Below are 22,502 nucleotides of genomic sequence, written 5' to 3' on the forward strand. Positions count from 1 at the left end.
ACCCCCCAACCCCGCTCCCGCCCAGGCCCGGGGCGCTCCCGCGTCCCCTCCCCCGCGCCCAGCGCCGGTCCTACCGAAACTCGGCGGGCTCGTGGTGTCGAGACGCCCCCCGCGGGGGCCCCGGGCCGAGAGGGAGGGCCCCGGAGGTCCGGGAAGAGGGGGAAAGGGAGAAATTCGAGAAACAAGCCTCTCGGGGAGAACCAGACAAACCGGGTCCGGGCAGGGCGGGCGCAGTCGCCAGGGCGGGGCGGGGTCTGGGGCCCCGAGAGTTGGGGGCGGGTTCCCGGGCGGGAGAGGGCGCTCCACCTCGGCCGCACGGGACTGGGGTGTGGGTAGGGAGCCCCAAGGCCCGTGCGCTCCGGCTTCGCTGGGTCCCTCGTGACGCGGCACCCCGACGGGAGTCCAGCCGGCTAGGCGGGAGCTCCGCCCTCGGCCCCGCCCAGGCCTGAGCCCCAAAACTGTGGTCGGGTCCTGGGGAGGTGGGGTAAGACTCAGCGTGCAGTGGGAGGTTGAGAGCATGGCACAGGAAGGCGAGGAGAGGAGCGCCTAGGCGCGGGAAGGCCGAGAGCAGGTACGGGTCGCGAAGCAGCCGGGTGGGCAGCCCGACCGCCGACTGGGGGCGGCCCCGCGCGGCCCCGCCCCTCCCGGCCGGTGCCCGCCCCCCTGCGCGCCCCGCCCCCTCCTTCCCCTCAGCCCCCACCCCCCGCCCCGGCTCCTCAACACAAACTTTCCGTCCCGCTCGCTCCCTCCTCCGCGCTCGGCGCCTCCCGCTCCAGCCCGGCTCATTCCGCACATTCCGGCCAGCCCCCTCCCCAAGACCCCCCTTCCCCTGCCCCCCTCTCAGCTCCTTCGGGTCCGGCGGAGCGGCCCGGCCGGAGCGCCCCCCCGAGCTCGGACCAGGTAAGCCGGACAGACGCGGGGAGGAGGCCCTGCTGGGAGAGGTGGTTTGGTTGGCTGGTTCTGGACTGGGGGGGCACTCAAGGGGGACTGGGTCCCCGAGCTATTGTCCAGCTCGAGCCCGAGCCCCGGATCTGGGTGCCGGGAAGTTTAGAGGGAAGGGGGGGAAGCTCTCCGGGAAGCCCCGCCCACCCCTCCCACCCCAACCCCCCCCTCGCGACCCGAACGGGTTGGTCGGGGGAGGTCGGGGAGCCGGGAGAGTGTCCCCGGTGCCATCGCCTGTCCCTCGACACCCCAAACGTCCGCGTTTGGGGTTTCGAGGCAGGGGTCTGGGGGCCGCACGTTTTGGGGGGCCTGCCATCGGGGAGCTCGTACCCGGGATTCCCAGTCCCGGGCCCGGGCCCCGCCGCCCTTTGGACTCCCGGCTCGCGCGCTCTTAGAGCCGGCCCGGCCCCAGCTCCACGCAGGCCTCGGGCCCGGCCTCCCGACGCCCAGGCCGGCTCCTGCGCGCGGTGCCTGTGGCTGCGCTGGATTGTGGACTGTGTCTGGGAGCAGAGCTGCGTGCCCTGGGCGTGCGCCCCCTGAGAAGCAGGGGCTTCAGCTCCTTTCAGTTCTGCCGCCCCTGTTGGGGTGGAGGTTCGGAGTCCAGACCAGGGCTCTGGGAGCCTGGCTCCAAAGAGGGCTGGCTTTGGGGCCTTATTTTCGCTACACTTCCTTAGAGCCCTTGTTTAGACTTTAGAGGGTTGGAAGGAGGCTTGTCCTCTCCACTACCACCACCACTGAGGAGGGAAGGCCAGGAGTGCCTGCCTGCATCCGGTTTTTAGCTAGCCAGGCCCCAGGGCAGTGTCATTGAGACCCCACTCTGTCACCTTTTTGGGAGAGCGGCCCAGGGCTCAGAGATTCTTTCTGGACAAGAGGGAATGAGGCCTTGGGGGAGGACTTCTCAAGGGGCACTTCCTTCTGTGTTTTCTCTCCAGGTAGAGGCAGAACCAGGTCAGGCCTGGACTTGTAGTCCAGGAAAGCAGGGGATGGGGGTAGGGACTGGACACAGCTTGAGGGGCTGGAGTTCAGGGCTGCTCTATGTATCTCGTCTCCTGTGGCCTGTGTATACACGTCTCACCCCAGTGCAGGGGGCCTGGACCTCCTTGGCTAGAAAGTCGGGAGCAGCCTGGGGCAAAAAGGAAATCTAGAGTCCCCCAAAGTTGGACATTTAGGGGGATTATGTACTCCTTCCTTCCAGATTCTTGTAGGTCCTTTTCCAAGACCCTCCCCCAGGAGGGTGTCATTCCAGGACATCCTTCTGCGGTCTTGTGGATCCCTGCTCACCCTGTGGGCAGGGGTTGGACAGATGTAACTTCTAGGAACAGGCTCACCGGTGAGGATGACTTCAGGGGCCCTGGATGCCCCCTCCTCAGGGAGAGGCTAAGAGCCAATGGGATTCTCAACTTCATGAGCCCTCCCCCACTCCCCTAGGGAGGGAACAATAATTAATGCTAATTAGCGCATTGGGGCTGGGGACTGGCTCTGTAGGATGGTCAGTGATTGGCAGGACAGAGCTGTGTGTGTGTGTGTGTGTGTGTGTGTCCGTGTGTGTCCGTGTCCCCCTGTCTGTCTGTCTTTGTGCTCCCATCCTTGTGCTCCTATACCCTTTGTATTCTGGAAATATTAGAACCATTAGAACCAGGAGGGGACATCTCAAAGAGGATGTCAAGAAATTAGAGATCTGGTCCCATCTGGGCCTTTAACCACCTGTGTCATCTTGGGCCTCAGTTTCCCTGCTCAAAACAAATGACTTCTTAGGTCCCCTATCTCTGAGCGTCTTCCAGTGTCTCGGTCTTCTAGTCAGTGGGCCTTGCTCCTTCCATTATGGACCATGAACCTGGTGAGGTCTGGAGAGGTGAGTGGACGATCAGTGATCTAAGGAAGAAAGTGAGGACAAACCAGGGGGTGACTGAGCAGTTTGTAAATCAGGTGAAGTATGGCTGAAAAGGTTGCAGGCAGCAGGCGTCGAGCGACAGGGAAGCCAGATGGAGCTGGGGAACCTTGCCCTCTGCAGTGACCCTGGGGTCTGGCAAGGCTGGCCGGGGTGAATTGTGTTGTGAGCTCACGTGGATGGCCTGCCTCTCTGCCTGACACCCAGACCCTCCAAAGGGCTCAGTGTGGAAGCTGGAAGGGAACTGAAGCTATCAGTCTTGCCCACCTCCTCACTTAGGAAGTGTTGAGGAGCAGAGGGGTCCACCCACGATGAGGAGAGTGGGGAAGGGATCTGGGGTGCCAGACCCCAGGTTGCTGGGGAGCCTTGAGGAGAGCCCTAAATGCTGCGGCTTTCTGTGGCAGTAGCTAAGAGGTCGCTGTCTCTTCCCATGTGGGAACTGCGGAAGTTGTGGGGTCCAGGTCTCCATGGACCTCAGAGGCAGCCCTGGAGCCATGGCGGGAGCCTCTCTGGTCTGAGGTCAGCAGATCACACTCAGCCCCATTCTCAAGGCCTTGCCCTGCCCTCACCTCTGTCCTGGTGTCATGCCAGCCTGGGCTTGTCTGCAAGAGAGGTGCTGCCCCTCAGGGGAGGACCTGAGAGGGGAACAGATTTTGCCTGTCCTTGAAGGGTCCCACAGGAGGCTGGAGGCCAGAGAATCCCTGTCCCTTCACAGGTCCCCAAAGCCTCAGCCCTTGAGGTTTCCTAGAGTGCTGATTGTTTCCTGTGCTCCCTGCCAGGCCTGAAAGGACAGGAAGCGATAGAGGGAAATGAGAGTGCAACCATGTGTGACGCTGGACGTGTGTGAGAGAGAAACTGAGTGGGACATTCTGCGTGGGTGACCGGGGCGGTGGGGGGTGCGTGTGTGAGAGAACCGGCTAAAACCAGTTCTTGTGACTGCATGTGAGGCTGGACTTGTACAGGACAGAAACTGTGTGTGACACTGCCCATGACTTTAGAACACTGGTGTGTGTGACTGATACTGTGTGTACGTGGGAGCCACCATGAGTGATGTCCTCTGTGTGTGTGTGTGTGTGTGTGTGTGAGAGAGAGAGAAAAAAGTTGTACGTATGGTCTCTATGAGTGGCCATTGCAGGGGACATGGCTCTCAGCGACCAGCAGCGTGAGCCTGGGTCTGACCCCACGGGGATCCTGATGCTCTGTGTGGGTGAAGGACACTGCGATTATTCGAGAATGGGTGCCATTCTGTGTGACATCAGGTGCTGAGGGGTGAGAGCATGTGATACTGTGCGTGCTTGTGTGTGTGTATATGTGTGTGTGTGTGCAGCACATGAAGTGGTCTCAGGTTTTTGGAGCTCTGACAGGCTGTGTGTGCAACTGTACGGGACACGTGTAAAACTTAGGACAGTGTGTGGCGCGTGTGAGGAGATGCATGGTGACATGCCGCTGAGCAGCTGTGTGAGAAGCTGAGTGGGGAAGAAGGTGTGTGTGGGGGGACCCTGGCCTCTAGACCCTGTCCCTGCAGCCCTGCACATCAGGGGATCCGTGGGTGGGCACTCTCTGTGGTTGCTGGGACCCGGGGCCAGCATGGGTGACAGCCATCAGGGCTGAGTCAGGCATGCCTGGGAGACCGTGTGTGACATATTTGGGGGCCCATGACCCTGATGCCTGGGGCATCTGCGCGGAGGATGGTGAACCCTTAAAAACAAAGAAGGAAAGTACTTAATGCCACTGATGTGCGCTTAAAAATGATAAAGGGGATGTTACATGTGTTAGCGCAATGAAAATCTTAAGAGGGAACAGGATAGGGACGCAGATCACCGTGGATGTGCGGGACGGTGGCAGGCAAGCATGTGTGTGTGAGCGAGCAGAGCCACGAGGAAGCCTGGGTGTTTGTAGAGGACACTGTGACTGTCGCAGTGGTGGGGGATCAGCCGAATGATGGGTGGCAGCTCCGCGGGTGACGCAGAGTATCAGAGGCTGGGGCAGGCTGAGAGGAGACCCTCGGGCGTGGCAGTGGACACCTGTGAAACCCGCTTAACCAAGCTACCCATGCGCTGCCGCCCCCACCCCCAGGCTGGACACCCGGCCTTCACTGGCGCGGGACAAGAGGAGACAGAAGGCGCCTGGCTGGCTCAGTTGGTGGAGTGTGCAACTCTCAATCTCGGGGTTATGGTTTTGAGTCCCACAGTGGGCATAGAGGTGACTGAGTTTAAAAAAAAAAAAAAAAATGAGATGGGACAGAGTCCTGGAGTAGGGGTGAAGGGACATCTCCTACTGCCGGTGCTCCTCTCTCCTCCCTTCTCTCTGCGGAGGTTTGAGGGCTTGGAGACTCTACCTCCCACTCTCCTACACTGGTGGGGGGGTGGGGACAGTGAGGATGAGCTTTGGACAAGAAAGGCTGGGAGGGGGGACATCCTGCCCCTTCTGGTCCACCAGGAAGCCTGTGCCCTGAGTAGTGGGAGTGGGTGGGTGCAGAGTCTTGATTCCCAAATTGGAAGCACATTAATAAGTGGGAGAGAGGGGAGGAGCCCTCCCCACCTCCCTCCTAGTGGGCTCTGCAAATTGCTTCCTCCTGTAAAAATCTCAGCCCTGCCCCAGGGAGGAGGGTACTCCCTCCCCAGCCTGGCAGGGTGTGGCCACTTGGCAGGGTCCCCCAGGGGTCCTTGTGCTAAAGGCAGACACCATCCCCCTCCTGCCCCCTCTCCAGTCCCAATCAGAGCATGGCTCCTTCTAGGGTGGGAGCCTCTGGCAGCTGGAGAACAGCTGGCCCCGCTGTGGGGGCGGGTGAGAAGGAAGAAGGGAAAGGGAGAGGGGGTGGGGAGCTTCTCTCCCCATCCTCAACCCCCTAGCGGGTCAGCCCAGCCCAGGTTTGGGGTGGGAGATTCGGGATGCAACTGCTGATTTCACTAATCTTCCTTCCTTTTGAGTGACTGTTCTCCCTCCAAATGAGAGCCCTTGGGGGGCTGTGGGCCCTGCAGGAGTGGACAGCTGCTGGCCAGTAGACCCAGGAGGGTCACTGGGCTCAGTTTGTCCTCCCAGTGGGACTGGTATGGAAGGAAGGGTAGCCAGGGACTTGGGGATGACACCTACCTTCCTTGACCGGCCTTGTCTCCGTCCCCATCAGAGCAGAGGGCTGGGGGAGCCCAAGCTTCAGGCCAGTCTCCCCTACTCCCTTGAAAGCGAGGTGTAGGGCTGGGTGGTCTGGAGGCTGCAGGGGCCTGGCGTGGGGGTTGGGGGTGGGAGGGAGCTAGGACCTGTGCAGCTGCCCAGGGCAGGCCTCCATCACTGGAGCTGTCCAGCCAGTTATTCCAGCAGTCTGGCCCCAGGGTGGGGAGTGGGCAGCAAGGGGCCCCTTATCTCCCCTGGGGGCCCCAGAGCCTGCTCACCAAGCCTCCTAGCTCCCATCCCTGCCGCCACCCAGAGGCACCTTCTGACCTCAGAAAGCTGAGGGCCCTCACAGAGGTGAAGCCAGAATGGCTGGTCCGACAGAGGGTAGAGGCAGAGTGGGCCCCAGGTCCAGGGGTGGGGGTCTGCAGCCTATGGTAATAATGGGCCTCTGGAGAGAGACATAGGAGGTGGTCTTGAAGACGTGGGACAGATGGGACAGGAGTGGGGTGTCCTGGACATGGCCCTGTTGTGGCTGACCCTGGGCCCCAGCAATGGCTTTCCTGACACTCCTTCCTTCTAGGGTCTGTCCTGAACCCTGGGCTCTGTTGTCGGCTTATATGTACATAACTCACTCTCTCTCTCCTCCCTCACTGACTGCATCTGAGTTTATTGATCTTCCCCCCTCCTGCCCTTTTTAGCCCCCTAGCTATGTGCTTCCGTCTCTCTCCGTCTTGGTCTCCATCTGTCTGGGTCTGTCAGCCATGATTCTGGCCCCCACCATCTCTGGATCCAACTCTCTCTAGCACCCTCCCTGTTCTGTCAGCCTGCCTCTCTCTGGATTTCTCCTCTGGGGCTCACTCCGAGGTTTTGTGGGGATTTTGTCTCTGGGTATTCTCTGGGACTCTCCTGTCTCCCTTGTCTGTTTTCTTATCTGCCTGGCGGGGTCTGTCTCCCTCTCTTGACCCCACCCCCAAGCCCCTCCCAGGCTCCACCCCCTCGTCCCTCACTTGGGTCCTCCTCCCAGTCTCCCACCCCTCTGGATGGCACAGCCCAGCACATAGAGGTTCAGGACAGCAGCATGAGCACCAGTAGGCAGCTAGGGGACTCCCACCCCTGCCAGCCCTGCTCTGTACGGTGGGGATGATGTGATGATCAGCCCTAGGCTGGGGCCACCATCTCCCCTGCAGGGTGCCTGAGCCCTGCGTTTGTCCAGGCCAACCTGCAGCTGTCCAAAGAGCCAGCAGTCCCCCAGGCTGGGTCCCCAGCAGTGTGAGGGTTTAAAAAGAAGGGGGTGGGCATGCACCGGTCTCAGTGCCCCTCCCACAACCTCCAGCCTGACTCCTGAGCGCTGCAGCAGGACAAAGACCCCAGTTCAGTGCCCTGCCCGGCACAGCTGCCCACTTGCCGTTACCCACGGGGGTGCCTGGGCCCTGGGGTACAAAAAGTTCTCATCTGGATGTCAGTCCGGGCCCCCACACGGCATACTTGCCCAAGTGGGCTCCAGTGCCTGGCTGTGCGGGGTTGGGGGTGGTCACCTGTGGGCCCCTGTGTTGGTGCCTCTGCCCACAGGAGTGTTCCTAGAAAGTGAGTCTTGCATGTGCCCGTGAGCCAGCGGAAGGGACGGTGGTCCCACTTGTCTCCTTGACTCGTCCTTGCAGCCGCCCCCTGGGCTCCCCTCCCCCTCACCAGCTGCCAGCGGTCCCAGCCAGGGGCCGCCGCCCCGCCCCCCCCCCCCAGTCTGTCCCAGCTCCCAAGCACTGCTGTGTTCGCCATATTTGGCCACAGTGCTCCTGCGGGGGGCGGGGCGGGGTTGACATCACCCCGAGAAGGGGGGGGGCACTGCCTGGAAGAGGGGAGGCGGGCAGGGACTTGGGGGAGGCAGGAAAGTTGCTTTGCAAAGTCTGGGGCTGCCAGGGCCCCCCATGCACTGGGCCCCTGCTGCTCTGAGGGAGGCCTCAGGAAAGGATTTGGGGGGAATGGGTTGAGGACTCTGCTGGGAGGGGTTGTAGAGCACCGCAGCCCCTCTCCTGCCTCCCCTCTGACAGCCTGTGGCAGTGTCAGATCCTGGGGGAGGCTCTCAACTTCCTCAATATGGGCGCGCCTGGGCTCCCAGAGTCTCTGTGCCCTCACATTTTTATTCCAAGAACTTGGCCTCAGGAGTTGAGGAGGGGATAGGGATCTAGCTTCCTGGGGGGTGGGGGGGGCTTGGGGAGAATGGCCTGGGAATGGAGGAGTATGGCCCCTCTCATTGGTCAGGAGCAAGGCTTCCCCTCTCCCTGGCTGCCTCTGGTGTGGGAGAGCTCTTCCTCCTGGTCTTGGGGGCCTCACAGAAAGGGCTACAGCCGGGCGGGGGTCCTTGAAGCAGCTCCAGCCTCTGGGCTAGAGGGGAGGCCCAGAGCTGGGCCCCCGGGCGGGCTCAGGGTGGTTGCCTCCTTTCTCGCTCCAGGTGGTGAAGCTTCTTGGCTTCATTCCCTCTGGTTAGAAGACTGAAGCCGGAGTGCCCGGCTCAGAACCCAGCTCTAGCTCTTCCAAGCTGTGTGTCAGACAAGTTGCTTAACCTCTCTGTTCTCTGGTATCCTCCTCTGTAAAGTGAGGCTAATAATAGTCTCCACCGCATAGGTTATCGTGAGGATTAAATGAGTCAATGTGTATAAAATCCCAGAACAGGGCCTGATGTGGGGCAGGTATTCTCATTAGAGTAATAGTCTTGACTCTGTTTCCCTCTGATAATCCGGCCCCCTAGACCCTCCCCATCCCATGCCACTAGCGATGCTCGTCAAGCCTCCCTAAACAAGCAGGTGGCCCAGCGCAGAGGACCCCTATCCATTTGGCAGGGCCTGGAATTCTTGTCTGAAGGGAAAGAATTCCTTTCCACAGGTTTTGAAGGATCTCCCACCCCTCTACCCTGCCCACCCCCACCCCACCCTAGCTCTCCCTGCAGACCAGAGCCAAGTCCCTGGATCTAGCCATCTGGGGCTCCTAAGCTCCCCAGACACTGGGCATGCAGAATCCGAGGCTGAAGGGGGTGTGGGGCGAGCCTTGGAGCTACGTGTGTTGGGGGGCCTGCCGGGTGTGGTCTCGGTTAATAACCCAGCCTGGCATGTGCAGGGAACTCGGAGTTTAGAGAGCCCTGGCCCTTCCGCGATGTGGGCCAGGGCAGGGGCGGGCGTGTGGGTGGTTTATGGGCTGCTGTGGGGTGGGAGGTGCAGGAACAGGAAGTGGGATGGAGAAGCCGGTGGGGTTGAGCAAGGCTGCGGGCCGGGCACCTTCTCGGCTGCTCCCTTGCCGGCCAGCATCGCTCCCTCCTTGCGATTCCTGGGCGTCTCTGCCCACTGTTTAGGTTCTGCTGGGCTCCTGGGAGTTATCTTTTAGGGAAGTCAAAACCACACCCTTCCTGGGTCCCAGGCCCTCCCCCTCCCACAGGGGGTCCTCAGCAGCGTTGCACTGAGGCTAGGGGCGAGAATGAGGGGGCTGGGGGTCTCTTTCCCTGATGGCAGGGGAAAGATCTGGCAAAGTCAGGGCCAAGCAGTCTTCCTGGCAACTCGGTTCACTCTACTTTGTTCATCATGACTGTGAGCCCCAGTGTCCCTTCTGAATAATGGGTATCACTCCTTGCCCTCCCTGCCTTAGTTTTGAGGACTAAGTGAACACGAATATGCTTTGTGCCCGCAGAAGTGCTTTGTAGATATGAGGTATTGTGGTTGGTCCTTTGTCATGACCTCATTTAATTTTAAGCCTCACAACCTCAAGGAGATTTTTTCCCCCTCTTAGGGGACCAAAGCTAAGAGAGGTGAGGTAACTCATTAAGGCTGCACAGCACGGAATAAGCCTGGTTGCCTCCACCTCCCCAACTGCAACGCCTGTCCCCCGGCTGGGAGATTGCTGTGGTCTGGGAGAGCCCCGGCCCTCACCCGTCTGTGTCTGCCCCGCAGGCTCCGGCGGCCCAGTGGGCTCAGGCCCAGAGCCCAGAGCAACCAGCACAATAGCGTCCAACAGCTGGAATGCCAGCAGCAGCCCCGGGGAGGCCCGGGAGGATGGGCCTGAGGGCCTGGACAAGGGGCTGGACAACGACGCAGAGGGCGTGTGGAGCCCCGACATCGAGCAGAGCTTCCAGGAGGCCCTGGCCATCTACCCACCCTGCGGCCGCCGCAAGATCATCCTGTCAGACGAGGGCAAGATGTACGGTGCGTGTAGGGAGACACGGGACACTGGCTGTGGCTGGAGGAGGCAGCCTGGCCCTCCCGGCCCCTCCCCCTGCTCTCTGCCCCCTCACCCAACCGGTTTGGCGAAGTCCTGCGGGGCCGCCTGCCAGCCCGCCACGGGCGAGTCTGGGCGTGTGAGCCTGTGTGTCTGGGTCCTCCTCATAAACAAGCCAGGCTGGCCCCCTCCACCAGATTGGGGCCCACACCTTGACACCCCCGTCTGCTCCTCCTCTCCTCCCCCTGCTGGCCTACAGGTTTCAGGGTGACTCAGTGGACATAGGAAACTGGGTCAGTGCCTGGTGCTCCAGAAAGGCCTGGGAGGGGGTCCCTTCCCACATGTGGGGAGGCCTGAGGGGTGAGACCAGGGTGTCCTACTGGCGAGTTCTATCCAGCGTATGGATATGGGGTCAGGGCAGGCCACGCTGTGACAAGGGCCTGTGTTAGGAAGAGGGCTGAAGGGACACGGGGACTCCTTCATTCCTCAGACACCACCCCCCCCACCCAGCTCTCTCTTGCTCTCCTGGCCTGCTCTCTGCCACCTTGCCCATCTCTTGCCTCCAGAAGGGAGTGTCCCCCTCTTGTCCAGCCCTGAGAGGGCTCTCCCAGAGCTGCATTTTTTGGATAACTCAACCCTTCTGGGCCTGGCTGCTTGCCAGCTCCCTCCAATCCTCCATGGCAGCCTATGGCTGAGTGAGGCAGGCCCTGGGCCTGTCCCATCCCGGCGGCTAGTATCGTGGTGGGGTGCGGAAAGGAGACAGCTGGGCCAAGTGGTAAGGGCTGCCGCAGCCCCTGTCCACAGCAACTGTGCCGTGCCCACTGGAGCCCCGGAGCCCCCTCACAAGGCAGGCAGATGTCCCCGGGTGCTTCCCCGATGGCTACCTCCCAGATGGCCGGGGCAGCCCCACAGGGTATGTTTAGATAGGGCGGAGGGAGTGGGGTGGAGAGGGGCAGGCAGGAAGGGAGGAGCAGTGGGGCTGGTTCTGTCATGGAGGAGGAATCTGGAGAATGTGGCCCTTGTGGGGAGCTTGTGGGGTTGGGGTCTGGGGGCCTGGACTGGGGGGATAAAAGGTATTGAATCAGCATCTGTTAGCACCTCACAGGGCAGGAGAGACACTGGTAAGCCGGGACATGGGGGTGACAGGCTCAGGGACACAGTGATGGGCTCAGGGACATCCTGACACAGGCCATCCGTGTGAGAGGTACGCTGAACACACTGAGCCCTTCCTGCCCGTTTTGCCAGAGAAGGGAGGGGACCTGTCCAGGGTGTCCCCTCATCGCAAGGACAGCTAGGACAGGAACCCATTCTTTCAGACTTTTGGGGACATGTGCAGCAGGCCTCGATCGCACACAAATGCTTACACTTAAAGATTCCGCACTCCCGTCGTGCACAGAGGGGGATGGAGGTGCCACCAGGTCTAGGAGGGAGCAGCCCAGCTGTCTTTCTTCAGGGAAACCTGTTAGGCCCCTGACCTTGTCCCCTCCCACCCTGCTGCCCCCTACTCACACCTCTGTCAGCCAACAGCCACCCAGGTCCTAGGGCTCCCCACCACCCCTCACACACCTGCTTTTATCTCTTGAAGTGAAGAGGGTGGGGAGGGGGCAGAAGGGTGGTGATGGGGGAGGGGGTCTGTGTGTTTTGCAACAGAGGGTGTGGGGTCTGCAGCCACCAGCAGCCCCGCAACCCCCCTTGGCCAACTCTTCATTCTTCTCTCACCCCATGCCAGGTCGAAATGAGCTGATTGCACGCTACATTAAACTGAGGACCGGGAAGACTCGGACGAGAAAACAGGTAGGGAGAGGAGGATGCGCGCTCCGGGCCCTCTGCCCATGTGCGCACCCTCATCTGCCACCATCGGCCCCTCCCTGTCCCCCTTCCTCTCCTGAGGGACTTCACACTCCCCGGCCTGTCGAGAAGGGGGCACCGCCCTCTCTAAGCAGCCACCACGCCGCCCAAGGCCTTGGGGGTCAGTGACCAGAGATGAGCCCCGTGGGGCAGGCCGGTGTGGTCACTGCCCGGAGTGGCCCCCGACCAGTCAGCGAGGCAGACGGTGATAGTGACACACGGGTGCAGAGCAGGGCAGCATGGCCAAACCCAGAGTGAGTGTGTGTTGTCAGAGCCTAGACCCGGTAGGGGAAGGGAGGAGGGGGTTGCTGTGCATTTTTAAGAAGGAATTTGGGGTTCAGCCTGGCAGAGAAAAGGGGAGAGGTTCTAGCAGGCTGAGGAGGTCAGATATCCATTGAATCCCTGAACCCCCATGGTGCTTCAGGTTATGTGAATCTGTGTATTCCTTGCAGCAGCCTCAGAGGTAGGTCTAGTAATCCTCTCCATCTTCCAGATGAAGACATGGGGGCAGGGGGGCGTTAAGTAACTTCCTCCAGGTCACTCAGCTGGTAGGCAGTGGATCCAGGATTGAGCCCACTGGGCGGAAAGAGCCATCCGTCAGCAGTGTGGTGCATGGAGAGAGGGGTGGGAAGTGTTAAGGACAGGGAGAGAGGTTGGCCAGAGGCCTGAGGGACAGCTTTCCCCTCAGGGCAGCTGGGTGCCATGGAAGGGACTAGAACAGGGAGTGGCAGGTGGCAGCTGTCGAGGAATGCTGGCCTGGGAGCAGCTGGGGCAACGGATGAGGGAGGGCCAGGCGGAGGCAGGGACGGAGGTCCGCAGTGATAGTGGCCGGTGTGGTGGCAAAGGTGATGGAGGCGGTGGTGGCAGGGAGAGATGACTGGGCGGCTTCCCATCCTGCAGGAAACCCAGAAAGGGGGCTGCTTGGGGTGGGTGATGTGCAGGGGTGCCCAGGAGAGAGGCAGGCTAGGCGCAGAGACTGGAGGACCGGAGGGTGCCTCTGATCCTCGGCCCTCCCACCCTCCCTGTCTGGTGGGGTTTGGACCTGGCACCCCCACTTTGCCAGATCCCCACATGTGCAGATGACAAAGCCGACCTGTCCCATCCCACCATCTCGAAGGTTCTGAGTCCACGCCCTTGTTATGGGAGCAGGGGCCTCCCCCATTTGCTCCGGCGTTTATCAACCTTTCTCCTAGGGCCAGTTCCTGGGGCACAGTGTTTATTCAGTGAGCAAATTCTAGAGCTCTGCCTCTGTGCTTGGCGCTAGGGATACAGCAGGGGGACCCCCACCCACAGGGGCCCTGTTCCTGCAGCCTGGGACTGTAGTGGGGAGGGCTGACTCATCAAATCCCCAAGTTCAAATACCCTCACCCCCACCTGTGGGCAAGGGGTGCCTTCCCCTCAGTTTCTGTTCCTCGGCCATTAAATTAGCTAATATGGGAAGACACTTAGAACAGAGTAAGCACAATGGAAGAATGTGGCGCTGCTATTGTCATTAATGCTACATCTTGAAGAGCAGAAAGCCAGAGCGCCTGGCTGGCTAGTCAGTAGAGCAGATGACTCTTCATCTTGGGGTCGTGAGTTTGAGTCCCACATAGGGTGTAGAAATTACTTTAAAAAATGAAGTCTTAAGAAAAATTAGATAAGTCGGTAGGTAGATAGATAAGACGGACAGACCCATCTTATGTTTGCGAGGACAGAGCACATCTTTATGTGTTGCAAAGAGCAACCAGATGACAGACCAGGGTTTTTGTCTCACTTTTGGTTGAAAAAATGCAGTGTTAGGGTTTTTAGAGATACATACAGCAATTAATAGCAAATGCAATGCCTCCATGCCGGAAAAACAGCTAAATATTACATTAGGATTAAGTCCCATGTGACTTTCAGCTGTCACAGACTTGACCGTTTGGCAGTGGTCCTCTGTGCTAAGGGTCAGAAGAATCCTGGGAGCATAGCTTGGTGGTGGAGCAAGTTGGCTCGGGAGTCAGGCCGCCTAAGTTCAAATCCCAGCTCCAGCCCTCCGCTGTGTGACCTTGGATAAACTGCTTAACTGCTCTGTGCTCGGGTTTCTTCATCTGTAACTTGGGGGATTATTTTAGGACTGACTTCTTAGTACAGGTCAGATGAGGTATGTGTAAAATGCTGAGCACATCAGTAAATGTCACCGTTGTCATCATAGGAAGTGACAGGTAACCTTGCTGGACAGACATCTGATTCTGGGGCCCAGTGAGGTGGACTGAGGCACAGCCATCTGGGTCCTAACCAGCTAGTGGTGGTGGGGCGCTGTGGGGAAACAACAGACATAGTAACTTTCAGGTTATGATTAAAAAGCAAAAGAAGCTGTATCTTAGTGGGGATAAAAACAACTTGGCAGAGAAAGCCCACAGCCATTGTATATCAGGAGCTCAAGTGAAGCAGCCTTGGGGATCCATGTGTTCCCTTCTGTTTTCCTGGGGAAAATGGGTTCTCTGAGGCTTAAGGGTCAGACCCTTGACCATGTCCTGGCAGTGTGGCAGGGAGAGCTTTCATGGAAGCCATGGCCCAGATGGATGATCTGATGGCCAGCACGAGCTGTTGGTTATGGCTGTTATGTTATGGCTGTTGGTGATGCCAATCAGAGAAAAGTATCTCAGGGCACCTGGCCAGCTCAGGCAGTAGAGCCAGGGTTGTGAGTTTGAGCCCTGCATTGGGTGTTAAGATGACTTGAATAAATAAAGAACCTTGAAAGAAGAAAAAAAAGATAAGAAAAAGGTGCCCCTCTAAGAATATCAGTGAAAAAAAAGTCACTCATCTTGGAAAAATAAAAAGATACCCTTGCTCTGGGTTAGATGCAGCCTGGCACCAGGGCACATAACTTGAGTGGCAGAGCTTGGGCTGGATTTTAGCCATACTGGGTTAGATCCTCTTGTGCAGTGAATGACCTGTACAACTGTACGTAGTGGTCCTGGAGGCTACGGCTCTTGATCAAAATAGGGCCAAGAAGAGAGCAGAGAATTAGCAGGGCTCAGGGATGTCTGCTCACAAGGGCCCCATGGTTCCCCCTGGCTTCCATTTGGTCCCAGAGACAAGGGCTGGGATGCTCCTTGCCCATGACCACCCCATGCCGTGCCTCCTCACTGTCTGTGTTTTCCTCTCTGGCGGGGCGCGGGGCGGCCCCTAGGTGTCCAGCCACATACAGGTTCTAGCTCGGAAGAAGGTGCGGGAGTACCAGGTTGGCATCAAGGTATGTTGGGCACCTGACAAGGGCCTCCGGTCCCTCCTCGGCGCCTCCACCGCTGTCTCTGCGCAGCTCAGGCCTCTGCTGCGGCCGGCTCTCACTATGCCTCTTTTCTGGCTGAAGCTCTGTTCTTGCCTCTTCTGCCCTTTCTGCTCTTTTTCTCTCTTTCTCTCTCTTTCTACAGGTCTCTAGCCACTTGCAGGTTCTAGCCAGGCGGAAATCTCGAGAGATTCAGTCCAAGCTAAAGGTAGGGGTTCCCCTGCCACTTGGCCTGGCCCTGCTGCTTTCTGAGTGCAGGGCAGAGAGACAGCTGGAGGGCTATGGTGGGTTGGAGGGTGTCTCAAATGCAAACAGCAGCATGAAGCCCAAAGGCCACTTCTGGCTACAGAGGGTCTCAGCCCTTGGAGACTAAGCAGAAGCCCAGGGTGACAGCCAGCCCCATAGTGAGGGAGAGGAAGACCATCCGGGGGCCACTAAGGCCCACCTCTCTTCTTCCTTTTCCTTTTCCTCCTTCCTAATTGCTGCTTGTTAATTGCACGGGGCCTTCAGATGGGCAGGAGGAGACACGGGCACACTGGCCAGTAGAGCTGCTGTGGTGGCCCTGGCTCTTCCTTGCACTGGATGCTCAATCCTGGCTGCCCTGCAGCTGAGGATCTCAGAGCACGGGCTCAGGGCCCCTGTAAGCTGTGGCTTCTCCCTGCTTCTCGACTGCACAGCAGTCTGGGCCTCACGCTCCATGCCCCTGGGCCTGTATCACAGCTCCAGAGGACACGGAAGACCCCCGGGGGCTCCAGCGTGGTCTGCCTTCTAGGTCTCCAGCCTGCCCTCCCTCATCCTGCCCTTTGCAGGGCACCCCCAGCTAGCAAGCCCTCCCCTTGGGTAGCAGTGGGGAGGTGGGAGGAGGGTCCACAGCTGCCTCTGAGCTCCTCTGGGATCCTGAGACCCAAGAGGCTGGTGGCTGTTGAATGGATGGGGGTGGAGGAGGTCGCGTCCCTACCCTATGTCACTTTCTTGTGTGCCTCTTCTAATCTACCTTCCCTCTCCTTTGCAGGCCATGAACCTGGTAAGTAGTCTGCCCCTCCCCTGGGGGATGAGGTCAGGGGGAGAGCACCTAACACAGGATTTCAGTTGAACTGTGAAATCAACTTAATAGGGTTGGCAACCAACACTGTTTAAAAATGAGATAGAGTGGTTCTCAAACTTTAGCACGCATCAGAATTGCTGGGAGGGCTGGTGAAGACAGATTTCCGGGCTTCCCCTGCAGAGTTTTGGAATCAGATGGGCCCGAGAATTTGCATTTCTAAGCTTCCAAGTGATGCCGGTACCATCTGTCCACAGACCATACTTTGAGAACCAGTGATGAAACAGAATAGGAAATAGAGGAGTGCGTGACAGATAACATAAGGGGAAATGTTTGGGTATATACTGGGTTATGGAATAAAATAAAATAATGTCTCAATATGGACTGTGCTCAGAGGGGTGATGTACTCAGGAGATAGGCCCCGGCAGGGGCTGACACTCTCCTGAGCCAACACAACAGAGCTCTAGGACCTGGGAGGGGCCCCAAGGCAAGCCCCAGCCCCATCTCTGACCTGGCCATCCTCACACGGCCTCTCTCCTCCCCAGGACCAGGTCTCCAAGGACAAAGCCCTCCAGAGCATGGCCTCCATGTCATCCGCCCAGATTGTCTCCGCCAGCGTCCTACAGAACAAGTTCAGCCCACCCTCCCCTCTGCCCCAAGCCGTCTTCTCCACTTCCTCACGGGTACAGGGGGCCTGGGAGGGGCAGGGGTTGCTGAGGTGAGGGAGGGCCTTTGGGGCTGGGTGGTGGCAATGGGTCCTGGGTGCTGAGGGGCCCCTGGTCTTTGTCCCCTCTCTCTAGTTCTGGAGCAACCCCCCTCTCCTGGGACAGCAGCCTGGACCCTCTCAGGAGTGAGTATTGTGGCCCATCCCTCTCACACCCCCGCCGCTGGGATGCCCTCTTTGAGCTGGCTTCCAAGCTTTAGTTCAAAAATAGAAAATGGGGAGCACCCAGAAGAGAGCCACACATCTGTCTGTTCTCTCATGTGTTTGTTCATTCATCCACCTTCTCGTCCACTTGCCGTCCGTTTGCCCTTTGGTCACTTCTCCCTCGGTTGCTCCCCGGGTTGGTCTCCAAGTCAGCACGTGGGGGAGTCGAATGTGCTGGGTTCCCTCAGTTCTTAGAGGACTTTCATCCTCAGACACACCCTCAGTTTCAAGGGCAGCTCTCAGGGTGGGGTTGAAAGGCCGCATTCAGCATGCACCTCAGTTGTAAGATGCAGCAGGGTTTCATAGAAGCTCAAAAGTGGAGAAAACCCAAAGCGGGAAACTTAGCCTGTCCGCATGCACTTCTGGGCCTTTGCAGATAGGTGGGGTGGCTCCCTGTGGAGACCAGATCAGCCTCCCGAGGGACTAGGTGGAAAGTGGGCCTGGGGTGGTGGTGGTGGGGTGACCCTCTAACCAGGCTGTGCTCCTGTCTGCAGCATCAAGCCCTTTGCACAGCCAGCCTACCCCATCCAGCCACCCCTGCCGCCGACGCTCAGCAGTAAGTCCCCTGCACACCCACTCAGCTGCTCAGAAGAGCTGGGGGTGGGGGCAAGGCCGCATGTGTTTATAGGGGGAGGGAGAGGGGCATGGCATTGATAGGGCATTGGGACTGTCAGGGACAGGCCCCTTACCTTTTACAATGTCGTACATATCAGTGAAGATGCTACATTTATGTATGTTTATAAAATTCTTCTCTGGAGATACACCAAAATCTTAACAGAGTAGCACTCTGTCTGGGTTTTGGGATTCAGGATAGTTTTTATTTTTCCGTTTTTACTTGTCCATATTTTCTGTTTGAATACACATTAACAGTGACCTCTAAACTACCCCCCCGCCTATGTATAGTACCTGGGGCCACCGTGCACAGTTGTGCGGGTTGTACACTGCATAAGGAGATGGGGCAGAGGGGTGGGGGTGCCGCCCATGTTCCTACCCGAAAGGGGCCCCATTTTGTAGTTCGCACAACGGCTCGGCTCGCTGTAGCCGGGGGCAGCTCCGGATGTGAGCATGCGCACACGCCCATGCAGTTGAGGGTCCATCTCGCCCTCCCAGGTTACGAGCCCCTGACCCCGCTCCCCCCAGCTGCTGCCTCCGTGCCCGTGTGGCAGGACCGCACCATCGCCTCCTCCCGGCTGCGGCTCCTCGAATATTCCGCCTTCATGGAGGTGCAGCGAGACCCCGACACGGTAACGTGCCTGAGGGTGGGGGTGAGGATTTGCGCAAGCCTGGGAGACCCCGGCGTGGTGGGCCAGGGCCACGGCTCTGGGGGCCCCGGGCTGGGGAAGCCCCGGGGCAGTCGTGTCCCAGTGCAGCCCTCAGGCCCGCGGCCCCGCGTGCTCTCCTGACCCGGTCCCGGGCCCTCCCCACAGTACAGCAAACACCTCTTCGTGCACATCGGCCAGACGAACCCCGCCTTCTCCGACCCGCCGCTGGAGGCTGTCGATGTGCGACAGATCTATGACAAGTTCCCCGAGAAGAAAGGTGGACTGAAGGAACTCTATGAGAAGGGGCCCCCTAACGCCTTCTTCCTCGTCAAGTTCTGGGTGAGCTGCCCTCTCTGCTCCCGACCACCTCTTCCCCAACCCATTCAGCGCACCAGGCCTACCCCGCCCACTGGGGACCCTGTGGCCTGTGGGCAGGGCGCTGGCCTTAATGATGGGCCCTGAGGTGGAACACCGATGTGGCTCTGCGAAGCCTCCCCTGGCCTCGGCAAAGCCTCCCCTGGCCTCGGCCCACACCTGACACTGGCCCGGCTCACACCTCCACCCCTTCCCAGGCGGACCTCAACAGCACCATCCAGGAGGGCCCCGGAGCCTTCTATGGGGTCAGCTCTCAGTACAGCTCGGCTGACAGCATGACCATCAGCGTCTCCACCAAGGTGTGCTCCTTTGGCAAGCAGGTGGTGGAGAAGGTAGAGGTGAGTGGGGGCCCAGGGTGGTGCAGAGGGGTGGGGAGCAGGCCCGTTGGGTGACACCTTCCCTGCACCACGCACAGACGGAGTACGCCAGGCTGGAGAACGGCCGCTTCGTGTACCGCATCCACCGCTCCCCCATGTGTGAGTACATGATCAACTTCATCCACAAGCTGAAGCACCTGCCGGAGAAGTACATGATGAACAGTGTGCTGGAGAATTTCACCATCCTGCAGGTTGGGGGCGGGTATAGGGTGCGTGGGGGGCACGGGGGCCTCACTTGAGGTGGGGGGCAGCCCCAGTGCTGGGTTGAGAAGACTGCTGTCCAGAAAGGAGAAGGGTCTTCTCAGGCTCAGGCCCAATCCCACCCCCCTCCCCCTAGTCCTCCTACCCCCTTGGCCAGCGGTGGCCCTGTGCCTCCTGATCCCTTGCATCCTCCTATTGGCCCCCAGGTGGTCACCAGCCGGGACTCCCAGGAGACCCTGCTCGTCATTGCTTTCGTCTTCGAAGTCTCCACCAGCGAGCACGGGGCCCAGCACCATGTCTACAAGCTCGTCAAAGACTAGGCCAGTCTTGGCCCCAGTACCAGGATCCAGGACAAGCATCTTTTCCACACACCTGCCTGGCCCCCCACCCCCACCCCACTCCCACCTCCGGAGGTCTGGGATTGAGGACTCATCCTGCCTACCAGGCCTCAGGCCCAGGACCCAGGAGGCCTCCCCACCTACCACCCAGCACACACACTCCCTGCCACTGTTCTGCGCTTTAATTGTGGGAGAAGAGAGGAGGGCTCCATGGTGGGGCAGCCCGCTCCGGTTGCTGAACCATCACCCAGCTCTGCCCAGCCTCCAATGAGCGGGCTCCAACCCCGTCGGGCTCAGGCATGTGTGGCTGGCAGGGGAGGGTAGAATGGAGATCAAGGGGTCAGAGTGCAGAGGCTCCAGGAAGGAGAGTGTTGAGTTGGGGTTAGGGTGAGAAGATGAGAGAGGGGCCCACACCTTCTTGTACCGGCCAGTGTGCCTGGCCCTGTTCTCAGACCCTGCAAAGTGAGCGTGGGTCTGGATGTCTCATGTGATGGGCTGAGACTCCGAGAAGTTGAGAGACCCGTGCAAGGGGGGCAGAGTTGGAATTCTTACCCGGGGCTGCCTGTCCCCAGAGCCCAGGTATACACTACCTCCCTGGAGTGGGGGAGCAGCCACAGGGGGTGAAAGACAGGGTCTATACAGGGGGTTGGAGTCAGCCAGGTTGGGGGCCACCTTTCAGGGGAGCAGCTGCTTCTGACCAGCAGGAAAAGAGGAGCAGCAGGTACTTGGCACCTGTTAGGTGCCCTCTGTCAGCCCGTAGTGCGGCCAGGGCCTCAGGAGCCCCTATGCGGACCTCCTCCAAGCTGCCCCGGCCCACATCTGGGACCTGAGCCCCTCAGCACCTTCCTGACCAGAGAAGGCCCCCAGGGGCAGGCTCCAAAATAGCTCGGCGGGTCAAGTAGGAAGCTGGAGTCCCCGCCTATGGGCAGACCAGCGTTCCAGGGACAAGGGGTAGCAGAAGGATTTGTTATTTTCAAATGGCCAAGACATGGATTTGGTGAACCCTCGGTGCGTTCACTCCCTTACGTTTCTCTCCACCTCCAGTTTCCCAGGCCTGGAGCAGCAGCTCCCCAGACCCAGTTCTGGGACTGAAGGTTCACCCTTTCCCTGCTGCCCCTCTCCAACACCCAGGCCCCTCAGCCGGCCTGGCCTGTCTACCAGCCGCCTCTGGGCATTTACGAGTTTCATATGAAGTACTGTGCCCCTTCCCTTCCTTACACGGCCTGCCCCTGAGCTTCCTGAAGGTCCTCACAGTTTGCATATATGCTCAGGCCACTTCCAAACCCAACCTAGGTTTTATAATGTATATTATATTTTTTGTGTATTTTTTAAATCCAGCTGTGATGGGTTATATCGTAAACATGGCACAGGGCTGGGGCAGGGGTCCTCAAGGCCTGGCTCCTGCTCCAAAAAAAAAGAAAAGAAAAAAGAAAAAGAAAAAAAATTAAAGTTATTTGTTTGTGGGTTAGTTGTGTGACCAGTGTGTGACAGACTTCTCCAGATTGGATTATCTTCATGTGGGTGCTCCTGCCAGATTAGATCCTGATGTGTCACCCCACCCTCTTACCCTTGCCCATCTTGGCTTGTGGGGGGGCATCCATACCCACACTCAAAATAGGTATGATTCAGAGATCCCTTAAAGTTTTGCAGACTCCTTTCTCTGACCCCCTCCTGCTGGGAGTTGAATGCTAAAATGTGCCCAGTGCTGGCCTAGGTTCAGTTGTTAAATTGTCTCTTTGAAGTGACTTGCCCAAGGTCACACACTTCTGAGATGGAGCCCCTGCTCAATCCCCAGTCTTCATGTGGCTACTCCTGGTTCTAACTTCATAGCAGAGAAGAGAGCCTCAGGAAGGATGAGTGCTTTCCTGAGGGAATGGCTGCTAGCAGAAGCCAGATTACCAACATGTTCCTGTCTGCCTGGCTGAGCCCTGCTCTCCCCTCTGAGCCGGCTTGTACTCATACAGCAGGGACCAGAGAAAGGGGAGGGTAAGGGGACATAAGTTATTTATCTAAGGCTTAGATTTAAATGAACATCCTATATTTTCATTTGCTCAACCAAGTTTGCAGATGAAGTTAAAGGTTCTCTTCATTGAACCGGTCACTGGCTATACACCAAGATTTGAATCTGGTCAGGCTGACTCTCAAGTCCATGCACCTGGTAGACTAAATCATCAAGTAGCCTTTTGTTGTCACTTGCAGGATGGGGACAGTGCCTGGAACTCCAGGCAGGTGGGTGGGGGGTTGTGGAGTCAGAAAGTGGCTTATGAAGGACCCTAGGCCAGACCATGTGCTGACCTAGGACTGGATGCAAAATCCAATCTCTGGGCTAACAAGTAATTCTATTTACTGGGTGCTTGAGGCATCATCACGTGTGTTGTGGCTTTCACTATCCTGGAGTAAACAGCCTTCGGTTAATTTCTTTTAAAATCATATAGGTCTCATGCAGAAAACTCAACTGAGATAGGAGTTGAGTTTGCTTGTCTCCCCCAAGCTCTGCCCCATCCCCTCCTCCTCCCCCAACACAAATATGAGAGCCAGAAGTCAGAGATCCATGATGACTAATTTCAAGGTCCTGAAGTTAGGAAGGACCCAGAGTAAGTTGTCTCGTGAGCCCAAAGCCCAAGGCCCTCTCCCAGAAGTGGCTCTCCCCTTCTCAGGGTTCTGTGGGAAGCTACAAGGAAGGGCCAAGATGGCTGGACCCCAATGACCAGGACGGTAGTTCTGTCTTTCCTGCCCCATT

The 22,502-nt window shown here is 58.7% G+C and overlaps 1 protein-coding gene across 1 annotated transcript; it reads left to right on the forward strand.

Annotated features, from left to right (window-relative positions):
• The first annotated feature begins 517 nt into the window (after positions 1-517).
• TEAD3 (TEA domain transcription factor 3) lies at positions 518-21,226 on the forward strand. The gene is made up of 14 exons (XM_044244736.1): positions 518-530; positions 694-900; positions 9,874-10,125; positions 11,868-11,932; positions 15,144-15,206; positions 16,252-16,263; positions 16,827-16,964; positions 17,082-17,131; positions 17,704-17,765; positions 18,320-18,453; positions 18,637-18,810; positions 19,044-19,184; positions 19,262-19,414; positions 19,631-21,226. The coding sequence occupies exons 1-14, from the start codon at positions 518-520 to the stop codon at positions 19,742-19,744; spliced, it is 1,578 nt and encodes a 525-aa protein (XP_044100671.1). The 3' UTR covers positions 19,745-21,226.
• Positions 21,227-22,502: the final 1,276 nt, after the last annotated feature.

This window comes from Neovison vison, chromosome 1 (genome assembly GCF_020171115.1).
Source record: "Neovison vison isolate M4711 chromosome 1, ASM_NN_V1, whole genome shotgun sequence".
Lineage (NCBI taxonomy): Eukaryota > Metazoa > Chordata > Mammalia > Carnivora > Mustelidae > Neogale > Neogale vison.